The sequence below is a fragment of the Chaetodon auriga genome, chromosome 21 (assembly GCF_051107435.1).
Source record: "Chaetodon auriga isolate fChaAug3 chromosome 21, fChaAug3.hap1, whole genome shotgun sequence".
NCBI lineage: Eukaryota > Metazoa > Chordata > Actinopteri > Chaetodontiformes > Chaetodontidae > Chaetodon > Chaetodon auriga.
In genome coordinates, this window is record NC_135094.1 from 21,049,379 (window position 1) to 21,068,950 (window position 19,572).

Genomic DNA, 19,572 nt, shown 5'->3' on the forward strand with positions numbered 1-19,572 from the left:
ATTACAAATACACTAGGCAAAGTTAAAGACACTATAATTTCCCTTTTTTTTCTTCTTCCAAACTGATAACAGCATAAAACAATGTAAAATACAATGTAAAATGCTGAGGCACCTTTTTGCAGTACACCATCTGATGATCAAAGAGGAAAAACATTCTCTGTTGACTCTTGGCCTGGGGCTGGGACAGCTTGGTCAACTCCCCTGAAAAGATGAGATCAGAACTCCTGCTGAGGACGTCTTCACCCTGCATGGGTCAAAACACACACACACACACACACACACACACACACACACACACACACACACACACACACACACACACAGCTTTTACTTGCTAACCAGTCCTGTTACAGTTGCACTACACAGAATGAAGTGAAAGACGATATTTCAGAAAAAAATATGCTTCTTGTCGCACCTCCCAGTCCTCTATGGAGCTCTGCCAATGGGCAATCTTGTCAATGTTCTCAAGGCGCCGTTTCCTCTCGTTAATCAGCCTGGCCACATTCTTCATGGCATTTAAGGCTGCCTCTACATCTTTGTAGTCCCTAAAGATCAGAATGACATGGAGTTGTTGTGTGAAGCTGAATCTTAAAGAATACAGTACGTCTGATGATGTTCTATATTCTTTGTAAAGTCAAGAAATTCCATGAAAACACCAAAACCAAGAGTGAATGTATCCTTCTAAGAAGAGCTCTACTGTTGTGAAAAAACTATCAAAAACACATCAGTGAGTAGCACTGTTACTCTGGGTGACACATTCCTTCATGACCATGAACTGACACACTAGTTTACTTTGACTCAATCCCACACACACCATCCTGCTGCCCCAAATACTTACTAGAGCACCATATGTGGATTAATGTGCCTTTGAAAATAGTCCCCACAAATACACTATGTCCTCGTGTTTGACTATTTCTGCTAAAGAGTACAGTGACCAGCTGCCATTAGGAAACAACATGCACCTAGCAGTTGATATCATATCAATGCATTATGGCACCTCCAGAGTGTTATGCTTTCAAAGAGAAGCCATTATTTTTTTGTTGAAGTATAAGGGAAGCCAGTTTGCCTAAGTCAGTTTGTGGGGTGATGAAAAAAGCCAATCTCCAGAGTCATTAGTACTTGCTAAACATAACAGAAACATGCTAAACTGGATGAGCCTCAAGGACAAATGCACTTGGACAAAGTTGATTGAGTGCCCAACAAGTACAAGACCACATTCTGATAGAGACAGTGGAGGCAAGTTTTAGAGTGAGCAAGCTAAGATGCCAAAACCTCATTCAGAAGGAGAATTTGTGAAGGAGTGGCTTGTTGCTTCTGTGTGGTTGCTAGCACCAAAGTAAAAAGTGTCAGTTTGTCTGGAAGAATTTATAGAAATGAAGGGAAAACCTGTAGGGGAATTCAGTAATAGTAAGTGTCTGTGTGATTTGACCTTCATGGTGGACACTACTCAGTACCTCTGAGAGCTGAACCTCAAGTTCCAGCCAGCTTCTCAGTTCTCTAATTTCAAATGTGAAATCATTCAGCATTTTCCTACTCCTATGAACAAAAGCATGCTATGACATCTGAATATGCTGGTGAGTGTGAAAACTCCTTCAGGCATTTGAAGAGAGGTTTCAGGACATGAACAGTAAATAAAAGGAACTGAACATATTTGCTACGCTGTTTAATGCGGAACCAGCTGATGTGCCAGACAATCTAAAACATGAAATCATTGAGCTACAAAGCAATGACCTACTGCTGAGAGCAGTTCTTTTCAAAAGTGATTCATGCAAAGGCTCAGTTCCTCTCAAGACTGACTGTCCCAAACCTGGAAACCCAGCTGCAAGTAGCATCATCATCATCACCACCATCTGACATCAGAGGCCTCACCAAAGAGGAGTTCAAGCCAGAGGTTAGGTAATATATACAGTATGTTCAATAATCCCATATGGCCTGGGCTGCTGCCAAGCGGATGTCAAGGCCACACTGATACAATTGCTGGCCCCCTCCAAGTGAGCACCCCTCTTCCACTTCCCTCTATCACATACATAATAAGCTTCCCAGGTACTATCCATTCACCACTGATTTGAAAAGATCTGGGTTTTGATCAACTGAGGAAGACAGCGAGAGACAGTTGGAAGCTTTGGAGAAAGCTGGTCAGTGGACCCTGACTTAAGATTTTTTTGCCACACTGCTGTTTCCATGGTTAAAAATGAACTTTCAAACTATACTGATATTGACTGCGTCTGTCCACGTTGACAGCTGGTCAGTCTCTAGAGGAAAGAATAAAGCAATGGATCATTTCAACATCAGCACACAAATGCAGCAATCGATCTCCTGAAATGTTTCCTTTTGTAACACATGAAAATTTTGCATTCACCTGTGCTGCGGATTGGTGTATTTGAGCAGCTCGGCCAGCTGCAGTGGGTACTTGCAGATCTTCTGAACTGGGGTGAGCAGGAAGCCATCCAAAGAAATATCAATCATCTTCTGAAGCAGTCGGCAGGCCTCAAAGAAGAACACGTATTTGTTGACCTTCATGAGCTTAGAGAGCTGAATGCAGGCATTGGGGTGGTTGTTGCAATACTCTGAATAGATCTGGAAATCTGTTTGCTGCATATTAAACAAAGCAAGAGAAAAGGTTAGAAACAAGAAAAACAATTTGGGTAGAATGTAGACCCCAGGGTCAAAACGTATGCAGTCACATTTACTGTAAGTTAATTGTTATATCAATAATAGTTTTAAGAGGTGTAATACAGAGACAATAAGAGGTGGAGTTTTCACATTAAGATAAAAAAAAAGGTTGAAAACAAACTATTTTGTGCCATTTTTTCATACAGTAACATCTCTCTGCTAGCATAATTGTGAAATACTACTGCAGTAATTCATGGGCTTTCAGCAAATTGTATGGATTCAAGTTGTTTCAATTGACTTTTGTGGCACATCGTACGTGTTCAAGGAAGCAGCAGCCGATCTCACTCAGGTGCGGCTGCTCCTTGTTGAACTTCTTTTCCAGGCCTTTCAGGAACTTCCTCTGGAATCGGTAAATCTCTTCAATATTGCCAAAGATGGTACGAAGTTGCTCTTCATTGAACATGTCTGTCCTCTTGCGGCACTGTTTGATGTAACCCTGAGGGAAAGAGAAACATACAACATACATAAATACATTTAAACATTCATCACACACAATACATACACAGTACAATAACTTACCTGTATAGTCTGTTGTTGCTGGAGGGCAGAAGACCAGTTATCAATAATGGCTCAAAAGGGTTTTTTTGTATTTACCAGGTCAAATAGATTGTCTATTTTGCTTCCAATTATGGAAGTATAGTAAGTGTGTTTGCTTTTGATTTGTATTCTATGGTAGTTTTCCAAGTATATATATTGCCCAGCAGGGGGGAATCTATACATTTACACGGATGACAATAAAGCAGTTAGGTCAGAACCTTTTCACATCAAGGAAAACACATTACAAGTGCATGAGTGAGCCAACCTCACTACATCCATGCCAGCACTTTTCTGATATATTCTGGGTCATGGCTCTGGTTCTTTAATTACATGGTGTTAGATGAGCTCTATTGTAGACTTTCCAGTTGATTTATTAAGGAATTAGTAATTACATTAAGAAACACAATGGAAATCATTTTTGGATTACTGTAACATCAAATAAATCTAGAACAGTGGCTACACTGTTCTATACACTAGAACTAGGTTTAAGCCTAGACAATCAGAAAAGGGTATCTTCCCTGGTCATGGTAAAGAAATGGGGCTATAGGAGCAGGTTTGGTGAGCAGGTTAAATGACATGTTATAATTCATGTTTCAACACAATCTAATTCAGACCTCACAGATGTCTTTCAGGTGCTTTATGTAGTCTCTCTCTGTGCTCATGATCTCATTGATGACGTTGGCTCTCATCTGCTCTTTGCAGGGTAAACCAGGTCCCAGCAACAAACCCCGACCTGGCCGGTTCTCCTCTCCAGCCTGAGACTCCTCCAGGTGGGCCAGATACTCCTCCATGGGCTCATCCTGGTTCACACGCAACTGTGGATGACACAGGTAAGTTAAAATGGCAGGAAGAATTTGGATTTTCCCCAACAATTACCTCTGCATGCATTTCATTGTCAACTCTCTCTTAAAATTGTATGTATGTGAAATGGAGTTTATATTATTGTAATAGCTTCTGGTTTAAAGCTGTACAAGTGATTTAATGAGAGATCTCAAGTTGTTGTTTTTTTTTCACAACTGTGATGTGTATTTCTGTATTGCTTTTTCTGGCTTTCCATACATCTCTCCCTTTAAGACAGTAGATTTTGGATTTTGGACAATGGTATATCTGCCTCTGGATATACAGTATTTTGGCTTTAACCAATGCCTGGACCACAACAATGATTTAGAAACACAGATTTACACATGCAACTTTAGGTAAGCTAGCTGGCTTTTTAAGAATTCCCTTCCAAACATCAGACAGATTCAAACAGATCCTCACTCAAAAAGTTACAGTAGCAGAAATTGATGAGTCTCACGTCGATCCTATTTTATTGCTGCTGTTTTTGGAAACTTTTTGTTCGTCAGGGTTGCAAGGACAACCGGTAGACCAGAGAGCACTTTCTGGAAGCTAATGGGGATCTGAATAAAGAATCAAAGATTCACAAAAAACAAAACAAAAAAAAGAGGCAACCCTAATTTTGTAGATTACAAGATTACACAAATATTGATAACAGGAGGAGGCATCATATCAGTCTGTCAGTTTTCAACAGCTGTGGTCAATAATCAGCGTAACTGAAAGGTGTATGGCAAGTCATTTCTGTCTCTTCCAGTAGTCTGGACAGAGTCTGTCTTACCCGAACGAAGCTGGCAGGGAACCAGCCCTCGCTGTCCATGATGCGACCCCACCACCACTCCTTGTTAGTGGCATCCACTACTTCGATGACATCACCGGCCTTGAAGCCCAGCTCCTGGTCGTCCATGGTGACATGGTCCCAGAGGGCCTCTGCATACACCACGCTGCCATCACTGATCAGCTGTAAAGGAAGCACCACAGAAGGAACAGATGTTAGGCTTCTATTCAGTTTATTTCTTGTTTCAGCACATGTTCCAACATTATAGTAAGGACTTGCCACAGGTCATGGTGGCAACTGCAGCAATTTTTGTTATACAATGAATAACAGTCAACTACCATCCACTAAAATGACAAAGAATGTGGATTGTGCAGACAGTGCATTCTTCAAACCACTTACACATTTCTTAGTGGACAAAGTATTTGTATTAGTAGGATCAGTTAGCCCACTAACCGGCAAAAATATGCACTTTCAACAGTACATTGTGAACTTGATAGAAATGGTATCAAATATGGGTTTGGGATAAGGCCGGGTGACTGGATGATAATATCTATTGGTGACTGGCTGAGTTGCTTGTTGGGTAGATATTTTGTCATTTTATTTTGCAAATTTAATGGTCTACCACTGAAGAATGAGTGAGAGCCGCTGCTCAGCAACAGACTCTTGCTCAGCACAAAGAGGCCAGCAATGGCAGAAAGAGGCAGCAGGGAAAAATAGTAGTGCCAGAATTTTTTCAAGGGGTTTAATTCGACCAAATCAGAGTTGGTGATTGTTGGAAGAGTAGAAAGACTAACCAAGAGTTGTTGAGCTTTATTTTGTTTCTGTATGTTTTACAATGAATTAACAAGGCAATTAAGCTTGGCTTGTTTAATGAAAGAGGAAATGTGAATTCAGAGGGTGTATTTTTCTGTTTAATAAGAAATGAACAGTGCCACCCACACACACCTGCATGAATATATTGGCAATCACCAGTGTTGGACTGACATATCGCCCAACCCTTGTTTGGGACACAATGAAGGTGTGTTCCTTGCAGTCTGTTTTGATGTCATGATGTTAAAAGCAGGCCCAGAATTCTGTATACAAGGTCATTCTGGCACCATAACATCCATGACACAGGCTAATACACAGGGTAGTGGTAAGCAGACACTGACTACTGCTGAAGTCTGAGTGCAGAACAAGAAATCAATGAGGAGCTAAAGTGGAAGTAGACAGACTGAGATACAGTAGAGGGAAGAGGAAGTGTGACATAGAGAGGAGACAGAAACAAAGTGATACCAGAAGGAGACAGAACCAGTATTATTGATGAAGACACTGCAGTGGTCATATGACCCCAGGCTCCACAGAGGCCATCCATTTTCCTGTTCAGCCTCTCATTCCTGCAGAGGCAACACAAATCCTGCTGGACCACATCATCCCATTATCCTTCCTCTTTGCAGGCTTGCCTCTGTCAGAGATAGTCTTTTACACTACCTCACTAGTGTTGTTAAAGATATAGTCATGTTATTCTTCTTAGCTCCACTGATCCATCATAACGATAAGGAAAACAGACGATGTGGATGTTGCTAAGCAACACACCCACACCATCTTGCCTCTCTTCTGCCTTTCTCTCCAGATTCCTCTTTGGCTACATGACAGCAAAATATCCTCTTATTAAATGTTATGGTAGTAAACAGCTACATTCAGCTACATTCAGCTTGTTGTAAGGAGCTCGAGCATCATGACAATGCCCATAGCTTATAAAGTAACTGTGCCCCTGTCACCTTTCCCCCCTGATTCTAATGGGGGCATCTGAGCAGGGCATAAACAGGTTTTGTCTGGCTCTGAGGGGCTCGTGGCTCAGACATAAGCTTTTTCTGGGCACGTATACATACACACATTTACGACCTGACTTATACCTGAAAATAAAATACTGCTTATTTGATGTAATCTATGTAACAATGTGAAAACAAGCCAAGAAGGAAAAATGGCTCTGGTTGAAGTGCTTACAGCTCACAGACGTTATCAACTTATGATGAGGGGTCCCAAGTGGATATTACTTCATTTTAAGGGATTATAAGAGGTTGGGAACAGCAAGATTATTTCATATCTGAGTCTTGTAAAGTCACAAGTCATGTAAAGTCAACTGTTGTATTCAAGTGACACTCTCAAAACGCTCCTCAAAATAAATACGTGACAATGTAAGACTAGGTGTCCCAATGTAAGAAACACTTCAAAGCATATAAATTGGCTTCTTTATTTCACATTCAGCAAGTGTGCAACTTGCCAACAGAAAAACTTAGGTTGGGAGTAACAAAACTGACACCTGGAGCAAAGAGAGAAGACGAGTTGGACAATTTCTTATTATAATTTTTAGTAGTAGGAGTAGTAGTATTTCTGTATTTATTTATTTTTGTGGATTTTCAAGTAAAGCTTCCTCTTTCACATGCAAGGAGAAAGCTGCTATTCCCCAGGAATATAATTCAAGCAACAATACTACACTGAACATGTGTAGCAGCATGACATGAGAGAGAAGAGAGGGAAAGACAAGTTGCTCAGCTTGACAGTGTATATAGTTCATATTCATGTTGTAAAAATCACCTTTTTCTCTACCAAGTGTTCCAGCAACCCCAAGAAATTTGAGTTTGAAACAGCTGATTTTGCTGAAGGTGGCAGAACTGATGCTATTGCTACTATACTGTGCCTGCAGTGTAATCTTGGCAAATTCAAATGTGAGTCACATGGTAAATTCAGTATAATGTCTATGTCTGCTCTGTTTCTCTCAGAAATACTGATTTCATTCACTTCCATGTCCTTCTCATTTGCTGTTGTGAAGCACTAAACACTAATCTACTATCACTGAAATGAAATGTAACAGTATCAATTTGTCCGATGATATGCTATCAGTGTTCTTGCTACTGATGCAGACATGCTGGCAGGTTAGTTCGCTAGTTACTATAAGGAGATTTTTTAAATTATTTTTGTGACATGTAAATGTTTTTGCAGTCGTTTTTTTTTGTTTGTTTGTTTGTTTGTTTTACATATGGGTGCATTTCTGTGATGTTATGGTGCCAGAGTCCAGAGTTATATATCACAAGATACACTGGTTATGTGAAATGTCTTTACGGTATCAATTAGATATGTGTTGATTAGATATGTATGTATATCTGTTTGATTAACCAGACTGGAAATAGAAGCATATATAAGAAGATTGGTGTAGATCTATTCAGAGCTTCAATAATGCAATAATCCCATCTCTTTTTTCCAAATGAGAGTTACTGTGAGAGTAAACTGTTTTGCCTTTAGTTCTAGTCCCTCATTTCAAATTCTGCAGATGTCACCTCTGTTTACCTGGAGAAAGGGCTGTACAACAAACTAATCAAGCAACATGGCAACAGCAGCTAGTGTTTAAGTACAGTCCAGCTAGCTGTCTGAATACTAACACATGACTAACATTTTGAAATTTTTATGATATTACATTATGTTACATTCATATTTTATAATATGGCACCAAATCAGTGATAACATGGGCTGATCAGATGAGCACACAAATGAACCCTGTCTATTCAGTTCTGTTCAAACTGCCAAGTTGTATATTCCAAACACCATCAGCCATGGTTATCTAAGAGCTGAGGAGCAGTAACAGGGTCACCGCAGAGTGTGTTACATCACCTGAAAGTACTCTGTTATACTACTGTTGTGTTTAAGCAAACTACTTTATACCAAATAAACACATATAAAAAAACAGTGTGTTCTGTGGATTATCCACAGCAGCATAGGATATGTAGGTGTTTTACTTTAATGTTGGCAATATTCTTTTTTCAAGTCAACAAATCCCACATCCATGTGTTGGTTTAAGGAAATTTCTGAACCTTGTTTTATAATTGAAAGTATATACTTTTGAGATAGTTTTAGAGATTCATGTTTTCAGTAGGAACCAAGGGGCTTGGAGCTGAGAGCCACAGACAGGGTAGGGAAGTCACTGTAGTCAAAGTATTGAGAGACAGACTAAAGCATTGTGGTTTGGATCATTTTATGGAATTTTTTGACAGTTATAGAAAAGCATAAGCCTTATCCTTCAAATACCACAATCTGTATATCATCAGCACCCTTGTACTGGGGTGGAGACTGAAGTCATCGAGACAGATATGTCAAAGCCTGGACACATCACAGTCATTACTACAGGTATGAGAGAAAAATAAGTTTTTCTGCAATTCTGATGAAGCCATCCTTTCTCTACGGGTTCCTATGCTCATATACAAAAGATTCCTCTTGTTTACATGTTTCTGATGACACAAATGTACACACATGACCATTCTCACACTCAGTGATTTTCCCTCTCCTCCTGGTTGTACCTGTGTTCTGGCGCTGCCATGGTGGACACCCATCAATCCCAGCAGTCCCTCACATCAACAGGGCAGTCTTCTGCTCCTTGGTGCCTCTGTGTTTCAGTTTATCTGGTCTTTTCCTCCATCTAGAAGCATGTGTTTATGTGTGTGTGTATGTATGTGTGTGTGTATGTTTTGTGTGTGTGTGCGTGTGAGAGCGAGAGGTGGTCTGTGTCTGCGTTCTACTGGAAGGCCAGCAGGAACATGAGTACCACATTGATGATGATGAGAAGCATCATGATGAGGAACACCACCACCTTCTGAGTCTCTGGGGGTAGGTTGCAGCGTAGCATGGCGTTGAAGAATCCCATCCTCTGCCTGCTCCACCTCCCCGATCCGCTGCCACGAGCCATCAGTCCCCTGGCCTCCTCCTCTTCCTCCTCCTCAGCACCGCTGCCCCTCCCCCGTCGCCTTTCCCTCAGCGCCGAGCCTCCACACCACACCGCGTCACTTTGTCTTCCTCCTCGACTATCTCCGTCGCTGTCCTCTAGTGCTGCTCTCCTCCTCCGCTCAGCTCCGGCGGTCGCCTCCTCTGCTTCTCCTGCCACTTTGCCAATGCCCAGTGTCGCCCCGGCCTGCCAGTGGAGGCTGGGTGCCTATCTGTGTCAGCGTGTGTATGAATCCGTGCTCTGTGAAGCTATTTGAGTATTACGTGCTGAACATCGCCTCGTCCTCCTTTGCTCCCTTTCTTCTCTTTGAGGAATAGGCACCTCCCCTCTCTTTTTTCTTTCTATCTTCCACCAATTGAGTCTTTCTTTTCCTTTTGGTTCGTCTCGTCTCTCTTTCAGTCAGGATGTCAGGATAAAAGACAGACGACAGGATGCTGCATCTCTTCGGCTCATGCTCATGCCTCCTTGTCTTTTCCTTCGTCTTCTTTTTATCTCTCTGTCTTCTTTTCCGGCTTGTTCTTCTATCACTGTTGCCTATATATATTCAGTTGTTTCTACCTCTCAAACCAACCGTCCATTTGTTCTCAATCTGGCTTGTTTTCTTCCTCTCCTATCTTACCGTCTCTGCCCAGCTTTTCTCTCCGTTAAGGGGTCCTGCTAAAATGGTGTTCCGTGCTCTGCCTAGAGCTGTGCTGCCTCAGCCATCCATCTAACTACCAGGATCACCCTCTTTTCTTTTTTCCCCCTTCCTTCCAGTCTTTTTTTGTGTGCCCACCCTTACATAGCTAGCAGCCAATCAGGATGCAGAGTGTGTCAATGTATCCTGGATACCAGAGTAGCTGAGGCATGGCCATAGCAACCCCTAGGAGGGTGAGGAGGGGGTTGGGTGTTAGGATGAGAGGGACAGAGGGAGGGGTACAGTGGAGGCCATGCAGAATAATAGATGGATCTCAAGGGAAACGTATGTCTGCATCTATGTGTGTGTGTGTGTGTGTGTGTGTGTGTGTGTGTGTGTGTGTGTGTGCGCGCGTGTGCGCACAGGTGCAGGGGTTTAAGGGTGAGTGCTGTTTGCTGCATTCAAATACATTTGTACTGATCAAAGAAATAGATTGATATGAAATTTGATAGCAGTTGCAAATGAAAAAAAAAAAAAAAAGAATTACCAAATAGACACTATAGATGCACAACCACCACTTAAAATCACATTTAGGGTCATTGATTTTAAGTACTTAAAATCATATCAGGTTTCATAGATCGAATCTGGTGTTTTATATATTATTCAGCAAATCTCACGAAAAGAGTAAAACTAACAGTCCATCTCTCGGTACTTTCTGACTTCAACAACCCATCTGTAGCTCTCAACTCAAGACCATTGGTTCCTACTGAGAACAAAATCTTTAAAAATTATTCACAAATATGTAGTTTCATTTCATTTGTAGTTTCAAGTAATTTCCTAATTATTTTCACCAGCAGAATATCCTCATTCAGTTCTTATTTCTGGGATTACATCATATTCTGTGACCACCATTAAGTGTGACAGAAGGGTACACTGTTGCATGGATGTTACTCTGTATAAGTGCTTGCTGCTATTAACCAGATTCAATTTTTAAAATGGGTGAATAAAAGGCAAAGTACCAGGCAATATTCAAATACTGCATATTTGTATTAAACTTCTAAGCATGGCAGGGTCCCAATTTCTGATGATCTGTTTAAAAAATTGTAACCTTCATTCCGAATTGGTTGAACCCTTGCAGATTTTTGTCTGTGCTATTCTGGCTTTAAAGAAGCTCATCAACAATTATTAACACTTATCAATTCATCTCTTCTATCCAGCTTGTACTATGATGGATGGACATACAGAGAGCACTGAGATTTTAGCAAGGAAACCGAAGCAAAACTGTAAAGTGGGGTGATAAATGTTGTGAAAATTAATATTTGCACATTTACCTGAGTGTTAGCAGCAAATCATCCATGATGAGACACAAATGAATGTATATACAGTATTTATGTATATTAGTGTTTCCTGTAAGTTTTCCTTAACTTTCCTCTATCACCTAACCCTCACACCGAAGATAACAGAGGATTAGCAGTAACATTTCCCAAATTCTACCTTTGTTTTAGTTAATCACATTGTTTCAACTGACCTAGAGAAGTCGGTGAGCCGTTTCTTTCCCTGGTTCTATCTCTCCCCAGACCTGACCTCGAAACAGAACTGGAATCACCACAACAAACCTCCTCTTATTCATTTCCACTCAAAGTCCAGGCTACATGATGCTGACACATACATGATAAGAAAATACTGAAAAATGCTCATCATAATCTCCCAGAGCCCAGCTGATGTATTTAAATCATCATTTTGGTCAATCAGCAGTCAGAAAGCCAAAGATTTTGATTAAAACAAGAAGCAGATCCTCACATTGGAGAAGCTAGAAGCTGGGAACAACCACAAACAAGTGACAGACATACACATACACAGCAGCCTCCTGGCCTGGTCTCCTCGCAGCCATCTCACATTTCATCCAACCTTTACGAACCCCCTCCATTAACTGAGTGCTCTTCTGAGTAGCAGTCTGCCAGGAACCACACAGCCCCCCCCCACACACACACGTATACACACACGCACGCACGCACGCACGCACGCACGCACGCACGCACGCACGCACACACACACACACACACACACACACACACACAGAGGCTCCTCCTTATGTTCATAGACATCAGTGACCCACAGGATGGCAGCAAACCACTGACTATCTGGTACTTAGGGAGAAGAAGAAAAATGGGTGACGTGCAGCTGGTTGTCTGGCTGTCTGTTTTGATTGGCTATCACTATCAGCCAATACAACAGAGTGTACACTCAATGCAGCAGGATGAGGGAGGAGGAGCAGAAGACAATAACTAAGTAACTGATTTCATATCTGACGTCAGTCACTGATGATTACCAGCACTATTAAATTGTTTGTTTAAACGGTTTGGCACCACACTGCAAAGAAACCATAACTACACCTCAGGGCAGACTATGAGGAAAGTACTGAATGTTTTAAAATCACAAAATCAGGACAGGGCTGGAAATAATATTTTCATGTCTGTCTTCTGAAGTTTAATTTGAAGTCAGAAATTGAAGTGTGGCGAAACTGTTTGATGTATTACAACATTACAACATCTGCAAACAGCTGTCTCTTGCTGCTGGACAGGAGTTTGATGGGTGAGTTAGGAGCTTGTTGACAAGTCGGTTTTTATATGGAGAACAAGGAAATGATGAGCTGAAACACAATAAAATGTTCCATAGAGCTCAGGGGAAGTGCAGAGCTGGTGAAAATTCTCTGTGTGTTTGTTTTTTCATTGCTAATATAAAAGCATAAAAAGGGTTTGCACATCCAAATCAGTTAGATTGCTACTTTTATTCAGTTGGTAATGTCAAAACTGAGCACAGCTATGCCTTCTTCTGTTTGCAATAGTCCTTTTATTGTTGGATTCACCATAACTTTTCACCAACAATGAGTGTCCATCAACTAATTGCACCAAGTGGCTGCCTGAAGTCAGAGTAACTCAGACCTGCCACCTAAACAAAACTCACAAGGCTTCTTCCCAACATTAATGCCTTGACCTCATGTATGTGTGTATATATTTTGCAAAACATTTTCCTCTGTGTTCGCTGGTTAACATTGTTTGTATATTCAGCCCACATTCACATGCAGGTCACTAAAATGAAGCATTTTTAAATGCTTAACAAAGTGCAGGTTTTTCAGTTGTCCAGTTTCTGCATCCGTGTGTGTTTGGGGGAACAATGATGTCATCACCTCGAGCCACACATGCTATTATTGTTTTGGGTAATGAGCATGTATCAGAAACAACAACAATGTACCACTGGTTAGTTTACATTTGGTTAGCATTGCTAGGCCATGTGCTGGACAGGCATTAAAATGAATGAAGGCAGTGTGGACAGAATGTTTTTTTTTAAAACGAAAGGGGAAATATCTGTCTTAAAAATATCTGTTTGTCATGTTTTCAGTTGTTATTTCCTGTTTTATGTTGAAAGTTGTCTTCATGTGTTATCTTTTGCTTTACTTCTTGTGTTTTGCTCAGGAGGTAGAGCGGTCATCCAGATGGTTGGTGGTTCGATCCCTGGCATTCTATGTGTCGAAGTATCCTTGGTCAAGATATCAAACCGCAATCGCTATCAATGCTGTGCGTTGTGGCGTGTGAATGGTTAAAGCTCATACATTTCATTGTGTAAATGTGTGGGCAAATGCAGACCTGTGTGCTAAAAGTGCTTTGAGGATGAGAAAAGCAAAGGTCTGCCAAAATCAGACTTTTCAGTCTACATTTGAGTCCAGCCCCTTCTATTCCCCATCTGTACGGGCTTCAAACTATATATGTGTCGTCAAAGCAGAAATATCATGAACCAAAAACACATAACAGGATAGTATGTAAGCAAATAGATGTAACATCTATTCATGTGAACCATATACACCTGTCATGTCAGTCAAGTTTCTGTAATATTTTGCACATTTCATGTCTGTCTTTCCTGTTTTATTTTGAAATCACTAACCGGTTGTCTCTGTTTTAGGTTCACTTCCTGCATGCCCTTCCACTGTCTCGTTGCACCTGCTCCCTGATTGTTCTCCTCACCTGTTTCCCATATCCCCTCATTACCTCTTGTATTTTACCTTGTGTGTCTCACAGTCTCGTTGCCAGTTCATTCTACTTCACGGTCCTCGTCCCAACATTCTCATAGTCATGTTAATTGTCTGTCTTGTGTACGACCTCGATTTTGCCTTCGACCTTGCCTTTTGCCTCTCGTCTCTGGATACCTCTGCTTGTTTGACTGATCACCTGTGTACTGAATCCTGCCTGGTAATAAGCCTGTCTTATTGTTCGAACCAGATCTGTGTTGTGCAATTGTGTCCACCTGTTCGGTGTTCTGGGGAGTTCCTGACAACACCATTATTAAACAAATTTCAACCAATCTGGACAAGAACAACAAACAGCTATATAATGCTCTACAAATAGTTACAGGAAAGGGGACAGGTTTCTCATTTGAATTAGTTGAAAACATGGCTTTTAATATCAAAAATTTCATGTTGAACTAGTGGTCTTTCTAGATCTACTTGGTTGGATCATGTTTTCGAGACCAACACACCTGCGTTAGAGAGAGAAAGATTACTTTACACTAAAATGCAGATTAAAATGAAAGCTAATATAAACATATTTGATGCCTGATTTATGTTCTGGGATCCATGCTTTTGATACATTGATTTTGAGGCACTGCGACAAGTTCACATTCTATTGTAGCAGGTTATTCATGACGTATTTTTGACATGTTTTTTTGTTTTTTCTTAAAATTAAATTTTAAAAGTAACCTTTTTCATAATGTCACATGCAGATCAATGTCTGCAAAGAAAACAACCTTTGATGAATGCCTTCTTTCCTCTAACATCACTCCTAACGAGCATGTTAGATGTTATGTTTTTGTTGTGTGAAGAATGGAAAAAGCAGCACATGTACAGCAGAAGGCCACTGTAGAAGTAGCGAGCAAGCAAAGCAGTGCATGATGTGCAGGTTTTTTATGGCATTTTTATGGTTGCTATATGTTGCCATTGCATGTGTGTTGTCTGCTTGCGTCCTTGTTCTCCTTTGTTTTTATATGCAAATATATTGGTTACATTATTATGGGTGTGTTTCTGAAGAAGATACAACTGGGTTCCCACAGAACCAATCATCAACAAGGAGCTTCACACTGTCGTCCCTTATAGCATATTCATATTAGAGCTGAAAAACAAGGGTCTTGCTCTGTGCATCCTGTGTTCCACCACCTTAGCTAAAATGCTACAATGCTAGTTGCTAGCAGTATGGAATACTATATTTCTGAGGCTCGAATAGTGCTTTTGCAACAAACCTGGTTGTTACATCTGCATGATGATATCTTCCCAGGGGAATATCTTTGTCTGGTCTCATTATGAGGCTGATTTGTTATTGCACAGTTCAGGGAAGTCAGAAACACAAACAATTTCCGTATATTAGCTGCACCCACAAACATCAGTGCAGCTTGGGCCAAGGATAAAAAAAAAATTGAACTTTCACACCTGCATTTATATATATATTTATGTATTTATTATACACCTAAATCCATTGAGAAATTGGTTATTGAGCTATCCATAATAATGCTAGCATAACAAAAAATAGAAATGCTGTGCAAAAGTCTGGATTGCAAGTCTTTTTCAAATCATTTTTAGTTTTCGTAAAAACATCTGTTACTTTCTGACGGACAATGTACTGGATTTGCGTGCAGACCAGGGTTCTAAATTAACACCCGCCAACCCGCCAAATGCGGGTTAAAATTCATATTGGCGGGTGTAAATAAAAACTTACTAGCCAATTTGGCCGGTAATGCATTAGGCAATCATGTCAGAGCCGCTCTACAGTTCTCGGTCATTTGTCCCCCTGACAGTCCGTCCTACATTTCCCATGAACACTGTCGTAATGCTACGTGATGACGTCCAAGACGCCCATTGGCTGTGCGCAGGCACACTACAGTCTGTAGTGCAACCGGCGCGAGAAACCACGGAAACGCAAACACAAAGAAAAAGAAGAAGAATGAACGGCGGCGTATAAACTGTAAAAAAGGAGACTGAGCTAGCTAAAAGTAAAAAGTAAAGTTAAACTAAATGCTGCGGTGGTTGGGACAGACGTCTGGGGGCGAGAAGAGGAAGGAGGCAGGGGATGAGAATGTCGACAAAGCGTGCGAAACGAAGAAAAGAAAGTTTAACGCTAAATGGCTGACAGGTCGTGAATGGCTTGTGTTTGATCACGAAAATGCCGTCATGTTTTGTAAGGATTGCCGCATGTACACGAAAGAAAAAAACAAGACGAATAATTTTGTGGTGGGGACTAATAATTTTAAAGTCGAGGCAGTAAAGGACCATGAGAGTGCCCGAAGTCATCAGGAGAGCCTAAGGAGTCTGCAATACTGACTGCTGCACTATTTGTGTTTTCTAGTTGTACATACATAATTCAATTTATTACCAATGCAATTTTTTGCAAGTGTTTAAGTCATGGCTGTTACTTATATATATTTCTTATTAAAGAAGGAAAGCAGGAACACTTTAAGTTGAAAGGAAAAATACATTTTATTAGGAATGTAATGATACTAAATACTTACTGGAAAATGTCTTAGAAAATAATAAATCTGACAGCATTTTTTGTTTGTATAAATTAAATGTTTGCACTTTCTGTGTATGTTTTGTTTCATGTGTTGTACTTTCTGTGCATTTTTCATGCCAACAATGTAAATAAAATGATCAAATGTATTCAGTGGCACTCATAATCTCTTATTTTCACCGGAAAAAAATTTGGCTAGTGGAAATTCTGATTGGCTGGTAACTTTAGAAGGTCACCAGCCACATTGGCTGGTGATCAAAACAGTTAATTTAGAACCCTGGTGCAGACCGTAAATACACACGAGAAATTCTTTGGAAATACATTTTCAAGCCCTGAATGGTGTCTGCAAAGGAGGTCCTTTCAGGTACAATACAGCTCTGACATGCTCCATCAATAACTGAGGCAGTGAGTACATCAGCATTTTTATTAACTCAAATCTTCCTTCATTTGAACTGTGTTGGCTGAACAGTAAGAAAATAATGTTCAGAGACTTTGGTGAGAAAAAGAAACTATCAAAATAAAGGGGGCATGCCACTCCCATCATCAGTGGAAATTACACTCTTCCTCCCACATTATAAATATATACATAGATCAACTATCATTTCCATTGTCACGCTATGAGATTTCACTGAGGTGCTGTGAGAATGCATGTATCCACTCAGTAAATCACAGAGCTTGTGCATCATCAGAATCCAGACCAGGTATCCATGACAACCAAATAGCCCAGCAACCTCAGAGCTTGTTTTTGCCACCTCTGTTAGCCAAAAGGCAGTGAGAGCCATTCCTTGTCCTTTGCTGAGGCCAGGCTCTGTTTCACTTGCTACCATCCTGACATTGGATTTCAATTTCCTGTCAGTTCAGTTCATCTAAGAGCAAAAGTGTGAAACTGGTTTCATTAGAATAAGTCTCAAGGATAGCAGTGGTGGTTTAAGGTCTTTTTAATACTGGATGGGCTTATGAACACTTTGTTCGCCCTACAAAAAGGGAAGGTAATTTCTAAGAATTTATGGCATTTAGTCATAGCAATGAACCAATTTCTTTCATTCCCTTGAGGGGCTGACTCAGTTCTGGCCCCACTGTCTCTGCAGAGCCTCCAATTTTTATTTTCTTTTTTCTTTTTTTTTGACAAAGAGGAAGGACTGTGGACTCAACCTGGACACAAAGGACATGGGCCTGCAATACATTGGAAACTTATTCATAAACAATTACAGCCATTTAACAGGAAGATAGCTTCTGCACCATCATTGCTGCTGCATACCAGCTGGTGTAATGACTGGTGTAATCTTCATCTAAAATGAACCATTTTCATTTTCATATCTGGCTTAACCATATCAGAACTGAAACCCAAGCATTTTAAAGCCATAACTATTGATTATATCACTGCCCCCCAGTGGTAGAATCAAAAATGACACTGTGACAAAAACAACACACAAATACTCACTCCATCAAAATAATTTGAAAGCTGATTCAATCATTGAATAATCATACATATAGCTCTTTTAATCTTCAACCTTAATACACTTTTTTGGACCAATCACAGTGCTTCAAACCATAATCCCTGTGAAATTCATCATGCAGTGTTAGAGACAGAATCTTACTGCCTACCTCATTGATGGCTAGCTGTTCTCCTCCACCTCCTCCTGGGTGTCCAAAACGATGTCCAGAACTACGAAACTCTTCATACAGTAGATCTTCTTCGCTGCCCAGTTCGTCCCCGAGCCCCACCTTCTCTGATGCCCCATCAGGAACAACCACCGCTGGAGTCGGAGAGAAAAGGGGAGGACAAAGGAGAGATTAATTAAATTATGATTTTAATTATGAAATTATGAACTGAGTTAATCCAGCCTGAAACTGTGGGAGCTAAATGGGTTGACTTTCTTCAATGGAGAAAATCAACAAATAAATTATCTGGTACGTAGATATGGAATCAGATGGGTCTCAATATTAGCAAGTGAATGTCTTTTTTTAATATATGCAATAGAAATTCAACAATGTATTCATTGAAAAGCATTTTTCACAAAAAAAAAAAAAAAAAAAAAAAAAAAAAAAATGGATGAGCTGTTGAACCTGTATTTACCAACTGCTTGTCATGAACTTCACTGCCATGGCTCCATTCACAAAATAATTTTTTTCAAAAGTGAATTATCTGTAGCCTGTCAGACGTCTCCTTCCATTTCAGCAAATCACATGAGCATAGATATGAGGGTGTGATTTAATGTGATAACATAGCATTACTACTGTGCAGTCTGCAATTAGGAATTAGAACATGAGGAGAGAGCGAATGTCAACCAGCTACCTGGAGGTCAACCTCAACATGGTGTTGGTAGCTGCTCTCCACAGGTTAGTGATAACTCTCTTGTTGTGCATGATTAAACAGTAATGTTTGCTAAATTAGTGATGTGACATTTAAATTCAATTCAATTCAATTCAGTTCAACTCCAATTCAATTCAATTCAATTCAATTCAATTCAATTCAATTCAATTCAATTCAATTCAATTCAATTCAACTACTGTTAGCTGAAGAGTCAGCTATATAATTCTGTTTGACAACACAGGATCATTAGGTAACTGAAACATATTTAATCATGCATGTAATTCAATCATGGTTGAGCTCTGAGAGCATTCAACTACTACAAGCCTGCCCTTCAATTAGATACTGTCTTCTCCTAAATTCTCATGCCCTGACCCTCCAATTTGTGCCTGTCAGGATTGAATTCACCATCAACTTATTTATAGTGGAGCATATCAAATGAAATATGCTTTGATTTGGCCATTTTTCTGGGATATTTTGTGTTTGATCATTTGATAAGTCTTTCATTGATTGCCACTTTGC

At 40.3% G+C, this 19,572-nt stretch overlaps 1 protein-coding gene across 7 annotated transcripts in view; it reads right to left on the reverse strand.

Moving 5' to 3' along the window:
* Positions 1–19,572, reverse strand: part of arhgef4 (Rho guanine nucleotide exchange factor (GEF) 4) — a 154,792-nt gene that overhangs the window by 7,964 nt on the left and 127,256 nt on the right. For 5 of the 7 annotated variants that reach the window (XM_076761769.1, XM_076761768.1, XM_076761770.1 and 2 more), the window contains 7 exons: positions 18,345–18,496; positions 4,826–5,005; positions 3,825–4,025; positions 2,930–3,109; positions 2,360–2,592; positions 416–545; positions 113–244 (listed from right to left, as the gene is read on the reverse strand). In XM_076761769.1, the coding sequence (XP_076617884.1) occupies positions 113–244; positions 416–545; positions 2,360–2,592; positions 2,930–3,109; positions 3,825–4,025; positions 4,826–5,005; positions 18,345–18,496 (1,208 nt within the window). Of the gene's footprint in view, positions 1–112; positions 245–415; positions 546–2,359; positions 2,593–2,929; positions 3,110–3,824; positions 4,026–4,825; positions 5,006–9,153; positions 10,394–18,344; positions 18,497–19,572 lie in introns of those variants that run through there. The other 2 variants (XM_076761774.1, XM_076761773.1) reach the window with 2 other exon arrangements.